Raw genomic sequence first — 18,147 nt, 5'->3', positions numbered from 1 at the left:
TTGTCTGATCATAAAAGATGCAGACGAGGCATGTTGGCTAACTTCTTCAAGTTTACTCCACAGTGCTCATCAAAAGCATGGCTACGTTCAAGCATGCTCTTCACTACTGTGGCATGCTGGGTAATGGAGTTCTTAAGTTACCTGGTACTATACATCTGCCTTAGGCCATCAGGAAGACCTTACTGACAACAACCCGTGATCTCATTGGCTATCACAACTGTCTATCAACTGTATGTGCCTCTATAAACAACAAACAACAGCACCGGAAGGAATATAATATGACATGAAGAGAATATGAATACTTTTACATATTTAGGCAAAGTCAATTAAAAATGACTTTTGTTTTGATGATGATGATGATTTGTGGTCATGTTAGGCCAGCAGGTCTAGCTGGCACACCACTCTACAAATGTTACTTTGACTGTGGTTGAACGTCAAAACAGGTCAAATTTGATCCAAACAACATTTCATGTTTTTTCAATGTTCTTGTAATCAGACCATACTTTTGGTGTATAAGATGGGTTCCATCTAATATACCAAAATATGGTCTGATTACAGAAGACATCATGAACCCTTTGAGCAAATATTTCATGCTTGTGAAGAAACGGGTCAAAGTTCTGAGTGAACTTTAAACTGCAGACATTGTTTTAGCTTTTTTTTTTTTTTTTAAACTATTTTTGCAATTAGAATTCTTTAATCATAGTAAATGACAATGAAGAGGTCCAACAGCACATACTTTTTATTTGATGTCTCACAGTGAAAAATGAAGTGTAAAAAAAGTTTGCGGAGCATGACAGTCCGAGAGTCAAGTCTAGGAGATTGACGCTAGCGAAGGAAAAGGATTCTGTTTGCTGACCACAAGTTTCTGGTGCTGGTGGGAGATGTAACCTTTGATGTGACCCTGGAAGCAGCAGAGAATGAGTCAGCGTTGTCGACACAAACAGGAGACAGGAAGTTTACCCTCAACCAAAACGCTTGGCTCAAAATAAGTGAGCAACGGTATTCAACAACCCCAACAGGTCATTGAAGGTACTGCAATGGGGGTGGCAACATTCTTGACATATATGGGCTTTTTTAAAAAATATATATTTTTATATTGCTCTTCAATTCCATAGAAATATTGATCCAAGACACTCCAGTGGACAGACAAACAACTACACTGCAGAGACAACACTTGTGATGCTAACCTGCATGCCGCAGTGTGCCATGGAAGGGAACACAAACAACATAAAAAGCTCCAAAAGGACACCAATATTAGCCCTGAATTCTGTTCTTGTGTTTCCTGCATTCGACCCAATCTAAGATATTTACGTATACCTTTAGTCAGCGTGTTGATATTTGATAACAAGTGTAAAAATAGTGCAGACCGCCATAAATGACATAAATGAGAATTTCACCATGGAGACACTCATTTCCCTCCACATTCATAGATAGACAGACACTTCTTCATCCCACAATGCAGTGCAGTTTTTTACATAGAGTAGCAAAAGAAACATCTACAATTCTTGCTGGGCGTTTAAAAAGAAGGAACCCACTTTTTTACCAGATTGAAGACACTAACTTGCTAGCATGCGCTGGAATGAAAGACGCAAGACAATGCATTTGCAAGGTTTTTTTCAAGATAGAAGATATGTTCATGTTTCCTTTATGAAAAAACTAACACCATTAAAAAATAAATAAACAGTAAGCAGTGAAAAAATCCACAGAATTTTTCGTCCAGCAGCTATGAAGTAAGAGAAGGACGTTGCTGAATAGACAAAATGTCTATTATCTTTTTATTTAGGACAGTCCAAAGAAGTTGTGTGTGTGTAGCTGCCAATGTGTGCGCACACTCCAGACGTGCTACACATTGCAGCTTTTGTCTTGATAAATCACATTCTGTGTGCTAAATCTGTGCTCCCCAACCGGGCCGCAGTTTTATTCATTTGAATTTTTTTGTAAATGTTTTTTTATTTATTTTTTTATTAAATCAACATAATAAACACAAGATAGTGCACCAACCCAAAAAACTTCACTTTTCCATGACAAAAAAAAAAATTAATAAAAAAAAAAGTGATCAAGCGTTGACCGGCAGCTACAAAAAGGTTGGGGACCGCTGTGCTAAATGATTATGTTTGCATCTCCTCCCATTATTGTGGACATTGTAATAATCAGCATGGACATGAGGACCAGCACACCAGAGCAGACCCACATGCAGCCTGTTAGCATGTTTGCATCTCCACCCATTATTGTGGACATTGTAATAATCAGCATGGACATGAGGACCAACACACCAGAGCAGACCCACATGCGGCCTGTTAGCATGTTTGCATCTCCTCCCATTATTGTGGACATTGTAATAATCAGCATGGACATGAGGACCAACACACCAGAGCAGACCCACATGCGGCCTGTTAGCATGTTTGCATCTCCACCCATTATTGTGGACATTGTAATAATCAGCATGGACATGAGGACCAACACACCAGAGCAGACCCACATGCGGCCTGTTAGCATGTTTGCATCTCCACCCATTATTGTGGACATTGTAATAATCAGCATGGACATGAGGACCAACACACCAGAGCAGACCCACATGCGGCCTGTTAGCATGTTTGCATCTCCTCCCATTATTGTGGACATTGTAATAATCAGCATGGACATGAGGACCAACACACCAGAGCAGACCCACATGCGGCCTGTTAGCATGTTTGCATCTCCACCCATTATTGTGGACATTGTAATAATCAGCATGGACATGAGGACCAACACACCAGAGCAGACCCACATGCGGCCTGTTAGCATGTTTGCATCTCCACCCATTATTGTGGACATTGTAATAATCAGCATGGACATGAGGACCAACACACCAGAGCAGACCCACATGCAGCCTGTTAGCATGTTTGCATCTCCTCCCGTTATTGTGGACATTGTAATAATCAGCATGGACATGAGGACCAGCACACCAGAGCAGACCCACATGCAGCCTGTTAGCATGTTTGCATCTCCTCCCGTTATTGTGGACATTGTAATAATCAGCATGGACATGAGGACCAGCACACCAGAGCAGACCCACATGCAGCCTGTTAGCATGTTTGCATCTCCTCCCATTATTGTGGACATTGTAATAATCAGCATGGACATGAGGACCAGCACACCAGAGCAGACCCACATGCGGCCTGTTAGCATGTTTGCATCTCCACCCATTATTGTGGACATTGTAATAATCAGCATGGACATGAGGACCAACACACCAGAGCAGACCCACATGCGGCCTGTTAGCATGTTTGCATCTCCTCCCATTATTGTGGACATTGTAATAATCAGCATGGACATGAGGACCAGCACACCAGAGCAGACCCACATGCGGCCTGTTAGCATGTTTGCATCTCCACCCATTATTGTGGACATTGTAATAATCAGCATGGACATGAGGACCAACACACTAGAGCAGACCCACATGCGGCCTGTTAGCATGTTTGCATCTCCTCCCATTATTGTGGACATTGTAATAATCAGCATGGACATGAGGACCAACACACCAGAGCAGACCCACATGCAGCCTGTTAGCATGTTTGCATCTCCTCCCATTATTGTGGACATTGTAATAATCAGCATGGACATGAGGACCAACACACTAGAGCAGACCCACATGCGGCCTGTTAGCATGTTTGCATCTCCTCCCATTATTGTGGACATTGTAATAATCAGCATGGACATGAGGACCAACACACCAGAGCAGACCCACATGCGGCCTGTTAGCATGTTTGCATCTCCACCCATTATTGTGGACATTGTAATAATCAGCATGGACATGAGGACCAACACACTAGAGCAGACCCACATGCGGCCTGTTAGCATGTTTGCATCTCCTCCCATTATTGTGGACATTGTAATAATCAGCATGGACATGAGGACCAACACACCAGAGCAGACCCACATGCGGCCTGTTAGCATGTTTGCATCTCCTCCCATTATTGTGGACATTGTAATAATCGGCATGGACATGAGGACCAACACACCAGAGCAGACCCACATGCGGCCTGTTAACATGTTTGCATCTCCTCCCATTATTGTGGACATTGTAATAATCAGCATGGACATGAGGACCAACACACCAGAGCAGACCCACATGCAGCCTGTTAGCATGTTTGCATCTCCTCCCATTATTGTGGACATTGTAATAATCGGCATGGACATGAGGACCAACACACCAGAGCAGACCCACATGCGGCCTGTTAGCATGTTTGCATCTCCTCCCATTATTGTGGACATTGTAATAATCAGCATGGACATGAGGACCAACACACCAGAGCAGACCCACATGCGGCCTGTTAACATGTTTGCATCTCCTCCCATTATTGTGGACATTGTAATAATCAGCATGGACATGAGGACCAACACACCAGAGCAGACCCACATGCGGCCTGTTAGCATGTTTGCATCTCCACCCATTATTGTGGACATTGTAATAATCAGCATGGACATGAGGACCAACACACCAGAGCAGACCCACATGCGGCCTGTTAGCATGTTTGCATCTCCTCCCATTATTGTGGACATTGTAATAATCAGCATGGACATGAGGACCAACACACCAGAGCAGACCCACATGCGGCCTGTTAGCATGTTTGCATCTCCTCCCATTATTGTGGACATTGTAATAATCAGCATGGACATGAGGACCAACACACTAAAGCAGACCCACATGCGGCCTGTTAACATTTTCAATCCCGCCCGCCGGACCTTCTACATCATTTTTATAAGACCTTTAACAAGAAAAGTGCATTTGTCATTATGATGATTCTACATGAGCGTAAGTCTGCACTCTGGGGTGTTCTAGAGGAGTTATTAAGGTCATCTAGGTCGCAGGAAGAAGCAAAGTGGGCGGGGCTAGTTTACAGAGCAGCTAGTTCCAAACACGTGTCAGAAACACATTTTTTCAACCAAGTGTGTATTTATGCAGTGTGTTTATTGCACTTTGCATTCATATTTTGCTGTTTGTTACATTTTGGTTGTGTTTTGCTTGATTGTAAAAGCTACACAACTATGAAGGAGCTGATCTGATGTTCATATGTTATTAATATTCAGTCTTTTATTGTTCATAGTTAATACTGTAAATCCCACTCTCTTTATTTTCATGTACATTTTCGAAGTTCCATTTAGTAAAAAACTGTCAAATTCCTTTTGTCATTTTTCAGGTGGTCTGTCATAACTTTTTTAGAACTCTATGGGACATTGTGACTTTTGGTGTTAGTGTTCCTGAAAAAAAGGAACCAAACACACATACTGTACAGCTAAATGTGTATACAGAATATCATTTGTACACACATACACAGTAGACCCCCGGACAGGTTTTTTCCTCTCAACGTGGCCCCCGAGTCCAAATATGTGCCCAGCTGTGCGCTAAAAGGATTGCACTCCCCATAATGCTCATTTAAGACATGCAATCCTCTGCACACAAGCTTAGTGGATCAGCTGTGCAAATGTTTTACTACACAAGTGTTATTGGACAAGAAAGCGAGTGGTCATTGCTTCTGTGCTGTGAGAAGAAGCTTCTGGGCTGGTAAAAATAGTCCAATATAACAATTACTTACATACAGAATAGAACCCAGATGACAGCATTTGCTTTTTGGAATATTATAGTTTTATCAATTATTAAATCACAAAAGTAGCCCAATTGGTTCCTCATTTTATGCATGATTTTATGTTTAGGAGGAATCATGCTGCTGTATTTATGATAATGTGTCAAAAAGTAGCAGCAGCTAAAACAGAGTAAATATATACAATACAGACCATCAGTTTGGACACAACTTCTCCCCATTCAATAAATAATAAATGGGTTGTACTTGTATAGCGCTTTTCTACCTTCCAGGTACTCAAAGTGCTTTGACACTACTTCCACATTCACACACACATTCACACACTGATGGAGGGAGCTGCCATGCAAGGCGCTAACCAGCACCCATCAGGAGCAAGGGTGAAGTGTCTTGCTCAGGACATAACGGACGTGACGAGGTCAGTACTATAAAACTATGAATGAACACATGTGACGTTATGTACTTACTGAACAAAAAAATAACTGAAAACATGTTTTATATTCAAGCACACTTGTGAAGTGAAAAGTATTTCAGGTGACTACCTCTTGAAGCTCTTGAAGAGAATGCCAAGAGTTTATAAAGCAGTCATCAGAGCAACGAGGGGCTATTTTGAAGAAACTAGAATATAAAGCATGTTTTCAGTTATTTCAACTTTTTTTGTTGATTGATTGTTGGAATTATTATGTATATATTATCACACAACTCTTATGCTTGAGGGCTGTTGCTATAGTTATTATCAATTGTGCTGAAGTGGTATTTTTCTTTGTTTGTGCAAAGCTGGCAATCCAAAAGATTGCAAGCCAGTTTGGTACCAGTGGTTGTTTCCAGAATCCGAACCTCGAGTACTGTGACGCAGACAGAGCAGAGACAAGGCGATATCACGACTGTCAGCACATTTGCATATTTGTATAATCATATATTGTGTCTAATTGGAGCTGTCAAGATTACCCCCTTCCTTCAGGTGCAGCCTCAGTGATGTAACCAGGGACCTCCCAAATAAATAAAGGAAGCCTGTGGGCTGGACTCTTAGAACGTAGTTTCCATTTGTAACTGGAGTACAGCCCAAAACATGTTTCCCCATTGAGCCAAATTGCACAGTACAGTACATATTCCGTACAATTGACCACTAAATGGTAACACCCCAATAAGTTTTTCAACTTGTTGAAGTCGGGGTCCACGTTAATCAATTAAGTACATAACTCCTCATGTGTTCATTCATAGTTTGGATGTGACAACAGTCATGGAAATAAAGAAAAGACATTGACTGAGGAGAAAGTGTGTCCAGACTTTTGGCCTGTACCGTACTGTAAGTAAAGGGAATATGATGAAACTGATGTTGGAATCAAGGTTTAAAAAAGGTCAATTCTGTCTTACATTTTTATAATGTTGTCTTGAAAAAAGATCATTATATTTGGGGTGGTCTCATGTTTGTGTTTGTAACCTCCTTGAATATTTGTGGTGTGTGGATTCACCATGTAGATGAGGTTAGCCAGGATACACTGCACCTCATCGATGTCCACATCCTGCACCTTCATCATCTCCAGAGCCACCAGGAAGGTGTGCAGAGGCAGCTGGTGGGTCCTCAGCAGCAGATACCTGCACACGGACAGAAGGAGGTCAAAGGTTGCTTTCAGAACACCTTGAAGCGAGGAAAGCTCACACTTTCTTGAAGAGGTTCCTGTATGTGATGATCTTCAGCTTCTCCAGGATGAGGAAAATGCCGCAGCGGATGAAGAAGGTCTCGTGTTTGGACAGAGCCTCGTTGAGCAGCAGCAGGTTCCCCTCACTGTCACATGCACAACGTGAAGAGGTGTGTCACAACTGTCTCGCCACAAAGAGCTTGTGATGAACTAAATGAGATGACAGTTGGTCTGCCAGAACAGGAGTGATTGTCACGTAGATACACATGTTGAAATGATGAGTGACAAAAGGAAAGAGGAGTCCTTTGGCCACTGCTGTGGGCCCATCCGTGTTGCACCCACTGTCTCGCTCTTATGCACCACACAAGGTGGCTGATTTATCACACACTTTTATTTCATTTCATTATTATTATTTTTTACAAGCTACTGTTTTTGTTTTGTATGGTAAGTATGCACAGGAGAAAATTGGGAATGTATAAAGCTTCCCCAGATACAGTTAATTGAATTTAAATTAATTAAATTTAATAACTGTGCTTTTAAGTTCAAAGAAAAAAATTGAACCAAAATATTGAACTGAATCAATCAATCAATCAATCAATGTTTACTTCTACTGAACCGAGAACTGTGTGTGTGTATATATATATATATATATATGTATATATATATATATATATATACACACAAATATATATATATATGAGTGTGTGTATGTAATATGTATATATGCATGTATACACAGTATGAATGTGTATACAAATATGTATGTATATGTGTAACTATGTGTATGTATGTGTATATATGCATGTGTATATATGTATGTATATGTAAATGGCTTATATATGTGTATGTATATATGTATGTAGATTTATATGTATATGTGTGCATGTATTTACATATATACAGTGGGGCAACAAAGTATTTAGTCAGCCAGCGATTGTGCAAGTTCTCCCACTTCAAATGATGACAGAGGTCTGTCATTTTCATTATAGGTACACTTCAACTGTGAGACAGAATGTGGGAAAAAATCCAGGAATTTTAAAGAATTATTTTGCAAATTTTGGTGGAAAATAAGTATTTGGTCAAGCATTCAAATCTCTCACTGATGGAAGGAGGTTTTGGCTCAAAATCTCAGGATACATGGCCCCATTCATTCTTTCCTTAACACGGATCAATCGTCCTGTCCCCTTAGCAGAAAAACAGCCCCAAAGCATGATGTTTCCACCCCCATGCTTCACAGTAGGTATGGTGTTCTTGGGATGCAACTCAGTACTCTTCTTCTTACAAACACGACAAGTTGAGTTTATACCAAAAAGGATACATGGATGATACAGCAGAGGATTGGGAGAATGTCATGTGGTCAGATGAAACCAAAACAGAACATTTTGGTATAAACTGAACTTGTCGTGTTTGGAGGAAGAAGAATACTGAGTTGCATCCCAAGAACACCATATCTACTATGAAGCATGGGGGTGGAAACATCATGCTTTGGGGCTGTTTTTCTGCTAAGGGGACAGGACGATTGATCCGTGTTAAGGAAAGAATGAATGGGGCCATGTATCCTGAGATTTGGAGCCAAAACCTCCTTCCATCAGTGAGAGCTTTGAATGGTTGACCAAATACTTATTTTCCACCATCATTTACAAATAAATTCTTTAAAATTCCTACAATGTGAATTCCTGGATTTTTTTTTCACATTCTGTCTCTCCCAGTTGAAGTGTACCTATGATGAAAATGACAGACCTCTGTCATCATTTGAAGTGGGAGAACTTGCACAATCGCTGGCTGACTAAATACTTGTTTGCCCCACTGTACATATATATATATGTTTATATGTGTATGCTTTTATATGTACATAAGTGTAGGTGGGTATGTATCTATGTATACATATGTATATATACGTGTATTAGTTGTATACATGTTTGTATATATGTGTGTGTATGTATGTATATGTACACATGTATGTATCTATATGTGCATATGTATGTATGTATGTATATGTTTGTGTATTTGTATTTGTGCGTAAGTAAATATACATGTATGTATTAAGGTTGTATCCTATATGGGTAATATTAAAGTACCGCGATACTAATGAGTCATAATCGGTACTATAGCGCCTCTGAAATGTACCGGTTTCCCCCTTTTTTTAATTTTTATTAACAGGCATGACGGCGCGCATTTGTCATTATTGTGACATCGCTGGTTTTAAGAGCGTGTTCAGCAGCGCACACTCACAGAGTACTTACAAGCTGACAGAGTGTGGAAAAAGAAAAGGGATAATGGACGCATTTTGGTGTAAAAACTAACGTTAAAGGTGAAGTTATAACACTGCAACAGCTCTGCAGACTGCAGCTAACATCCATCCACAGTGTGTTAACTACTTCTAAATCCTTAATCCTGGCCTACATGGCGACAAATAAAGTGAGTTTCTTCCACGTAACAATATCACTGCAGGTCGAGGAATAGCTAAACATGCTTCACTACACACCGTAGGAAGATACAATAACTCACAGGCGTCGCAATGTAAACAAACACCAAGGGTGGATCTACAACTGACATCCACTGTAATGATACCAAGTACAAGAGCGTATCGAGTCGATATTACAATAATTACATTGATGTATTTTATATCTTTTTTCCTTATTTAAAAAAGGTATATTATGTTTATAAAGTCAGTAAATACGTCCCTGGACACACGAGGACTTTGAATATGACCAATGTATGATCCTGTAACTACTTGGTATCAGATCGATACCTAAATGTGTGGTATCATCCAAAACTAATGGTAAGTATCAAAGAAGAGAAGAAGAAGTGATTATTACATTTTAAAAGAAGTGTAGATAGAACATGTTAAAACAGAACATAATCAGATATTAACAGTAAATGAACAGGTGAAATCACCACAAATGATCCCCGGGCGCGGCACCGCTGCTGCCCACTTCTCCCCTCACCTCCCAGGGGGTGAACAAGGGAATGGGTCAAAAGCAGAGGACAAATTTCGCCACACCTAGTGTGTGTGTGACAATCATTGGTACTTTAACTTTAAGTAGATTAATAATCCATTTTATACAACTTGTCCTTCACAATGTTGACAAAACAAATGAATAAGAAATGCCACAAGATCTTATTGCATACGTTAGCTGACTAATTAGGACTCTTTGTTTGTTTACTTCCTACTTGTAAAGCATGTCCGAGACAAACAAACTGACCTGACAGCTTTGGTCACATCTGCAAACTGCAGAAGGTCATACTTCTCCAGCAGCTGCAGCGTAGGCATGTGGCCCTGAAAGGGAGCAAAGGTCAGCCAGTAGGTTCTGACAGGTCAAAGTGCTTCAAGGGGAAGGTGGTCTGACCAGCAGCATCTTGACAGGCAGCAGGTAAATGAGGATCATTCTCTTGTTCTTCTGACTGCTGCGATGGCAATGTCGAAAGGAAAAGGACAAAAACTCCTCCGCTGTGGGGCACAGACATGGTGGCTTTTCATGTTCAAACAGGAGACTTTTTTTGCACTACCTGGTTTGAAGTCGCTGTCAAACATGGCCTTGCGGCCTACGTAGTATTTGTATGTGACCTTCTGAGCGGGGCTGTAGTCATTCTTCAGGTTGGAGCTGTCGATGGCTCTGATGAGCGGCTTGCACAGATGCAGCTTATTGATCTAATGAGGACAACAACATGCCTTCAAATCTTTCTACAAAACTAATATGACTCCTATGTTTGCACTTGGTGGAGACCTTGAAGTAGATCTTAAACAGCTGGTTGATCAGAAACATCATTCCCCACTTCTTGGAATCCTCGATCCCAGCCCGACTGCAAAGTACAAATGGGAAACAGCGATGGCATTGTTAGATTTTATTGCAGCAAAAATATGGTCAACAAATGCCTGGCACAAAGTGGTGACCCTCGCCCCGTCCTTGTTTGTCAATGAGTGAGCATTTCATGGAAGCTGCTTTTATAGCCAATCATGGCACCCACCTGTTCCCAATTAGCCTGTTCACCTGTGGGATGTTCCAAATAAGTCTTTGATGAGCATTCCTCAACTTTCTCACTCTTCTTTTCCACTTGTGCCAGCTTTTTTGAAACATGTTGCAGGCCTCAAATTCCAAATGAGCAAAAAATACAAAGTACACGGGTTCGAACGTTAAATGTCTCGTCTTTGCAGTCTATTCAATTGAATATAAGTTGAAAAGTATTTGTTGTATTCTCTTTTTATTTTGCATTTACACAAGGTGACATCTTCACTGCTTTTGGCTTCTGTGCAATAACAATACAGTACAAAGAAAGGATCAGGAGAAGTACTGACTTGTCGCTGGCACAAACTCGAAAGCAGCTCATCAGTTGCTCGGCTGCTTTTTCCAACATCTCACTTGGCTGACCTTTGCCCTTCTGCTGCAACTGCTGCTCTGCCTGAAACCACATAGACCAAGAGTTTCTGTGGCCTTAAATCAAATATGTGAGGAAAAATGCTGCATTGATCTAAGTCAGCTTACACTGTTCGCAAATATTCTAAGATCAAGAGTGACAGCAAACATTACAGGAAGTGCCCTGGAACAAAGAAGACAGAAGATGTGAGTGAGAGAGCACTTTGTGTCGAGCACAGCTACAACTCACCAGTTCTCCTCTTTGTGGGATTGAAATGCCCTCAAAAAGGATGTGAGAAGTCAAGGAGCGACAGTGAGTGTTGACTATTCATTGCAACGCCTGGTAATCACAAAGGATATTGGACCACAATGGTCTGGAACTTGTAGGCTTCGACAAAGTCGTGATTGGCAACTGCATATGTACACCTGGAAGAGGGTGTAAATGGTCAATGTTAAATGGTTGTGCTTGTAGAGCACTTTTCAACCCCTTTTTAAGGAGCCCAAAGCGCTTTGACAGTATTTCCACATTCACACACTGATGGCGGGAGCTGCCATGCAAGGCGCTAACCAGCACCCATCAGGAGCAAGGGTGAAGTGTCTTGCCCAAGGACACAACGGACGTGACTAGGATGATAGAAGGTGGGGATTGAACCAGTAACCCTCAGATTGCTGGCACATCCACTCTACCAACTTGGCCACGCCGTCCCCAGGTGTGGGAGAGATGAGACAGACTCTGCAGGGTTGCTCACAAAACTATACGTGGCAGTGACATGAAACAAGTAAGATAAATAACTTTAGAAATAGAAATATACATAAACTTTCTTCTGTTGCTTTCTGTCACAGGAAAAACAAAAACCGGAGTCCTTCTAAATGCAAAGGGGTTGTTGCTTTTTTGGCAAACAGAAACGAGAGCACATGTTTCAAACTAAAGGGGCCAGGTCTCCATGATGGAATTTCCGGTTGTATTATTTTCTCAAAACTATTATTCATCTGCTTACTAAATAAATGTTGTTTTCTGTTTCCCATGGTTCTATCTATTCTTATGTTCAACTGTATTAAACACTTGTTCTTCTGTTGTTTGGCTCCTTCACATTACGTTTAGGCATTACTACAAATGTGATTATTGATCCAATTACCAAGTAGTTACATGGGCAGCACTGGCCAAACCGGGAGGGGCACTGAAATTGGGGAGTCTCCTGACAAAATGGCAAGTATGACTGGGAGACGCACCTGTTCTGTACTTCCCCCTACGTCCGTGTACCACTCTGTACAGCGGCGCTTTAAAAAGTCATACATTTTACTTTTTGAAACCGATACCGATCATTTCCAACGTTATATTTTAAAGCATTTATCGGCTGATAATATCAGCAGTCCGATATTATCGAACATCTCTACCTATTTCCTATTATTGGCTTGGATTTAAATCATTTAGTTTTTTTTGTCCAGGGACTTAATTCCTGAGTTTTTAAAGAAGAAAAAATATATATATTTTTGGATATTAGAAAATACTGATTTAATTAACAACTGTAGTATTGATCATATATGGATAATTGACTTTGTATAGTTACTGTTATTTGTACCAATTCGCTCACTTTTGTTTACATTCAAAAGATTGAGCTGGCGCATATCGTGTAGCATGTTTGGCTATTCTTAATCTTTTTGTGAGAAAATGTGTTTATTTGCCACCGCAGAGGCGAGGGCTTGGACGTGGCTTAGCTACACTCTGGAGGGACATTAGCCGCTAGCGAGGATGCTCCATTGCATTGAGGATGCTGGGTCTATTCACGTGTCGCTGTCAAATTTGCAGACACGGCTAGAACGTGTCAGCATGCATTTTCACAATAAAAAGATAGTTTTAATGGGTCTGTCATCTGCCAGATTTATTTCATTTACATCGTATATTGTCTATGTTGCGCAACTATCTATTTTCTACCGCTTGCTGCTTTTGGAGTTGCATGGGTAAAAACTACAGTTGTCACCAAACTAATACACAAAGCAGCGATGCAGTACACCAGCTCACCTGAGATGGGCGGCCACCATCTCGTCATATGGCGGCTCAAGAACTTGCTGACATTTGTCCTCTGGATTGGCAAGCTGAAACGCAGAGAAGTGCACGCAAATTTTGAACTGAACAACAACAGGAGGATAAACCCAGGTAGGTTTGGCCTTACCTGGAGCCGGGGGTTGGCAACGTGCGGATGTTTAAAAGACAACAGCTCGGCGCAGAGTGTGCCCCTCTGGTTATCGATTGCTTCATAGACCTGCAGGGGTGGGAATGCTGTTTAACTACATGGTTATAATAAATACATACAGAGGTCAGAGGTCACCTGCTGCAGATACTGGTTGATAGTGATGTGCGCCATGATGCCGTCTGACACTGGGCTCAACCTAAACAAGACAAACTTGTGAAGTACATACTGTAACTTTGCATTGCAGAGTGCATATTGAGGTGTACATCAATACTGTAGTGCAGGGGTGTCAAACCGGTTTTAATTGAGGGCCATATCGCAGTAATGTTTGGCCTCAGAGGGCCACTTCTAACAGTGAATGATATTATTACACATGATTTGTGTTTTATGTACAATGAAAAAAAAAAGTGTCGATTTTACAGTAAAAAACTGACAGGTCAGTCTCAAAAATGTAACCGTAAAATTTTGTGTCGTTTTTGCCATGTTACTGTGAAAGGAAAACACAATCCTCGTCCACGCCTTCATCTCCTCCAGGCTTGATTACTGCAACGCACTTCTCGCCAGGGTCCCCAAAAAGAGCATCAAAAAGCTCCAGTACATCCAAAACAGCGCAGCAGGGATCCTGATGAGAGTGCACAAGCGTGACCATATCACACCCATCCTCAAATCCCACCACTGGCTCCTTGCTGCATCCCCGACACAATTCAAGATGAACCTGCTAACATACCAATGCATCTATGGCAACGCCCCCTTCTACCTCAAGGACCTACACCTCAAGGACCTAGTTTCTCCTCAAACTCCTACCTCAAGGACCTAGTTTTTCCTCAACCTCCTACCTCAAGGACCTACTTTTTCCTCAACCTCCTACCTCAAGGACCTACTTTCTCCTCAACCTCCTACCTCAAGGATCTACTTTTTCCTCAACCTCCTACTTCAATGGCCTACTTTCTCCTAAACCTCCTACCTCAAGGACCTACTTTTTCCTCAACCTCCTACCTCAATGACCTACTTTCTCCTCAACCTCCTACCTCAAGGACCTACTTTCTCCTCAACCTCCTACCTCAATGACCTACTTTCTCCTCAACCTCCTACCTCAAGGACCTACTTTCTCCTCAACCTCCTACCTCAAGGACCTAGTTTCTCCTCAACCTCCTACCTCAAGGACCTAGTTTCTCCTCAACCTCTTACCTCAAAGACCTAGTTTCTCCTCAACCTCCTACCTCAAGGACCTAGTTTCTCCTCAACCTCCTACCTCAAAGACCTAGTTTCTCCTCAACCTCCTACCTCAAAGACCTAGTTTCTCCTCAACCTCCTACCTCAAAGACCTAGTTTCTCCTCAACCTCCTACCTCAATGACCTAATTCCTCCTGAACCTCCTACCTCAAGGACCTAGTTTCTCCTCAACCTCCTATCTCAAGGACCTAGTATCTCCTCAACCTCCTATCTCAAGGACCTAGTTTCTCCTCAACTTCTTACCTCAAAGACCTAGTTTCTCCTCAACCTCCTACCTCAAGGACCTACTTTCTCTTCAAACTCCTACCTCAAGGACCTTGTTTCTCCCCAACCTCCTACCTGGAGGACCTAGTTTCTCCTCAACCTCCTACCCCAAGGACCTAGTTTCTCCTCAACCTCCTATCTCAAGGACCTAGTTTCTCCTCAACCTCCTACCTCAAGGACCTAGTTTCTCCTCAACCTCCTACCTCAAGGATTTAGTTTCTCCCCAACCTCCTACCTGGAGGACCTAGTTTCTCCTCAACCTCCAATCTCAAGGACCTAGTTTATCCTCAACCTCCTATCTCAAGGACCTACTTTCTCCTCAACCTCCTATCTCAAGGACCTAGTTTCTCCTCAACCTCCTACCTCAAGGACCTAGTCTCTCCTCAACCTCCTACCTCAAGGATTTAGTTTCTCCCCAACCTCCTACCCGGAGGACCTAGTTTCTCCTCAACCTCCAATCTCAAGGACCTAGTTTCTCCTCAACCTCCTATCTCAAGGATCTAGTTTCTCCTCAACCTCCTATCTCAAGGACCTAGTTTCTCCTCAACCTCCTACCTCAAGGACCTAGTTTCCCCGCAGCTCCTCCGCTCCTCAAACACTAAGCTCCTCAAGGCCACCAGGACAAACTTACAGTCTATGGGCCGCTGGGCTTTCTGCTCGACCGCACACGAACTGTGGAAGGCTCTCCCCGACCATCTTAGAACCTCACAGTCGGTCGACTGTTTTAAGAAGGGACTAAAAATCCATCTTTTTTTAGCACAGCTCTTATCTCATTTCTCTGCCTTCTTGTTTTTAAATACACTGCTCGCCTATGTGTTTTTATCTAGTGCTTTCATACTTGTATTTTCATTTTATCTATGTTTCTGTTTTATCTAGTGTTTTTGTTTCTATTATATATTCTAACTTTCGATTTTTATTTAAATTTTGTTATACTTTGTAGCACTTTGAGATTTTAACAAATGTAAAGTGTGTTACAAATTCATTATAATAATTATTATTATTACAATTATTACACTGTTTTTAGCGGTATAAAACTGGCAACTCAGTTGATAGAATTTTACTGTAAAATGTATAGGTTTTTTTTTACTGTAAATATAAAACTGCATTTTTACAGTAAAATTCTGGCAACATAGCTGCCGGATTTCATCGTAAAAACTAGATCTTACCCTGTACTATTGTGAATAGCAAAACCGTACCACCGTTTTTTTACAGTAAAAAAAAAAACTAGCATATCAGTTGCCAGCATTTTATGGTCAAAACACACAGTTTTTTTCATGTACAGTAAAATGCTGTAAAACTAGTCAATTTAATACAGTCCCTGTAAAATCAATTGAAAAAATTTGATGAATAACTGGCTTTGAAATCATACATCAAGCGTATAAAAAGTATTTATTTCTGGTTTAACAAAAATATTCTTTGAATGTATGATTATATATTTTTTTGCATTCTAATATTTATGCTTAAAAAATATGCGACTGCCTGGAGTACATGTCGTATGTCAAAATGGAAAAAAACTTGTATATTTAGTAAGAAAATATAAAGTACTTTAATGGCACTTATTATGTCCAGGCTTTCAGGGGCCAAATAAAATGACGTGGTGGCCCAGATCTGACCCCCTGGCCTTGACTTTGACACCTGGGCTTTAGTTTAGTACATGGTCCTATTTCAAACAACTTAGCTGATTCTAACTAAGGAACATGAACATTAAAACCACAACTGTTCTTACCGTGCAAAACAATTGGCTTTGTTTAACGTATAGTTAGCTAGTTAGTAACCACTTAGTACTTTTATGTTGTCTGCAACTTGCACACAATTAAAGAAGGACTGCAGGAGGCACACACTTTCTTGTGGGAAATCCCTCTGATAAAACTTGAAACCATGAATTGATTAACGTGGACCCCGACTTAAACAAGTTATTCAGGTGTTACCATTTAGTGGTCAATTGTACAGAATATGTACTGTAATGTGCAATCTACTCATAGAAGTTTCAATCAATCAATCAAAGGAGTGGAGCAAATAGACACCATTCAATATAGCACATGTACACACATGGAGAGAATGGCTCTTCTATTTAAAGTCATTATATCGCACATGTACACACATGGAGAGAATAGGTCTTCTATTTAAAGTCATTATATCACACATGTACACACATGGAGAGAATAAGATTTCTATTCAGTCATTATATTGAATGTTTAAATCGCTTCATTTCAATGGCAGCCAAATGCTAAGTTTGAGCAAATTGTCTCGCAACTTCCGTGTGGATATTAGTGGACTACAACAATACTCTGTTTGTAGAGTTAATGTTTGTAGAGTTAATGTTTGTAGAGTTAATGTGTCTAAAGTTAATATTTGTAGAAACATACCTTTATATAAAAAACAACAACCAACCATTCAAATTAGGTTTCAGGCAGCCGCTACAATCGACATCCGGGTTATCGTATTATACTTCCGGTTTAAAACTTTCAAACTAAAGGATGTCTGCTATAATTGCATGTGCATGTTGTGATTAGCTACACAAGAGAAGTAATATAGATTAATCTGGATTATAACTTGACGTAGAAAACTCTTATGTCTCGGTTTAGCCCAGGAGCTTTGTTTATTTTTGTATACCTCTTGGTCTGACACCGGCACTTCTCCCTACTTCCGGTTAGTGAAGAGCAATACTTCCTGTTACAGCAGTAAGGGTACAGACTTTCACAATAAAGGTTTAAGCAGTAAACATTACAGTGCATATACCTTTTTAAATCAACAAATAATACCCAGAATAACGGAGACAAATGACTGATTATTGATTTATTATATTTAACAAAGTAACAGTGAAGGCAGCAGCTAGAAAATAACTTCTCTCACCACACAAAACAAACTTGTCAAGATAGAAAATCGT

At 40.8% G+C, this 18,147-nt stretch overlaps 1 protein-coding gene across 1 annotated transcript; it reads right to left on the bottom strand.

Annotated features, from left to right (window-relative positions):
• Nucleotides 1–721: 721 nt before the first annotated feature.
• Nucleotides 722–17,722, bottom strand: pcid2 (PCI domain containing 2). The gene is made up of 15 exons (XM_061889257.1): nucleotides 17,627–17,722; nucleotides 13,902–13,962; nucleotides 13,746–13,835; nucleotides 13,595–13,668; nucleotides 11,935–12,000; nucleotides 11,825–11,866; nucleotides 11,704–11,758; nucleotides 11,517–11,620; nucleotides 10,948–11,023; nucleotides 10,730–10,871; nucleotides 10,570–10,670; nucleotides 10,426–10,499; nucleotides 7,240–7,365; nucleotides 7,052–7,175; nucleotides 722–901 (listed from the first exon to the last, which is right to left on the bottom strand). The coding sequence occupies exons 2-15, from the start codon at nucleotides 13,935–13,937 to the stop codon at nucleotides 812–814; spliced, it is 1,200 nt and encodes a 399-aa protein (XP_061745241.1). The 5' UTR covers nucleotides 13,938–13,962; nucleotides 17,627–17,722; the 3' UTR covers nucleotides 722–811.
• Nucleotides 17,723–18,147: the final 425 nt, after the last annotated feature.

The sequence above is a fragment of the Nerophis ophidion genome, linkage group LG27 (genome assembly GCF_033978795.1).
Source record: "Nerophis ophidion isolate RoL-2023_Sa linkage group LG27, RoL_Noph_v1.0, whole genome shotgun sequence".
In the NCBI taxonomy this organism is placed as follows: Eukaryota; Metazoa; Chordata; class Actinopteri; order Syngnathiformes; family Syngnathidae; genus Nerophis; species Nerophis ophidion.
Note: the sequence above shows the minus strand (reverse complement) of the source record. Positions and strands in the feature narration are given on the sequence as shown.

Coding starts and splice junctions, on each gene's coding strand:
- pcid2 (XM_061889257.1), bottom strand. CDS start 13,937: ATGGCGCACATCACTATCAACCAGTATCTGCAGCAG. Junction 13,669..13,745: donor TTGCCAACCCCCGGCTCCAG/GTAAGGCCAAAC, acceptor TCTGCGTTTCAG/CTTGCCAATCCAGAGGACAA. Junction 10,872..10,947: donor TGTTTAAGATCTACTTCAAG/GTCTCCACCAAG, acceptor TGTCCTCATTAG/ATCAATAAGCTGCATCTGTG.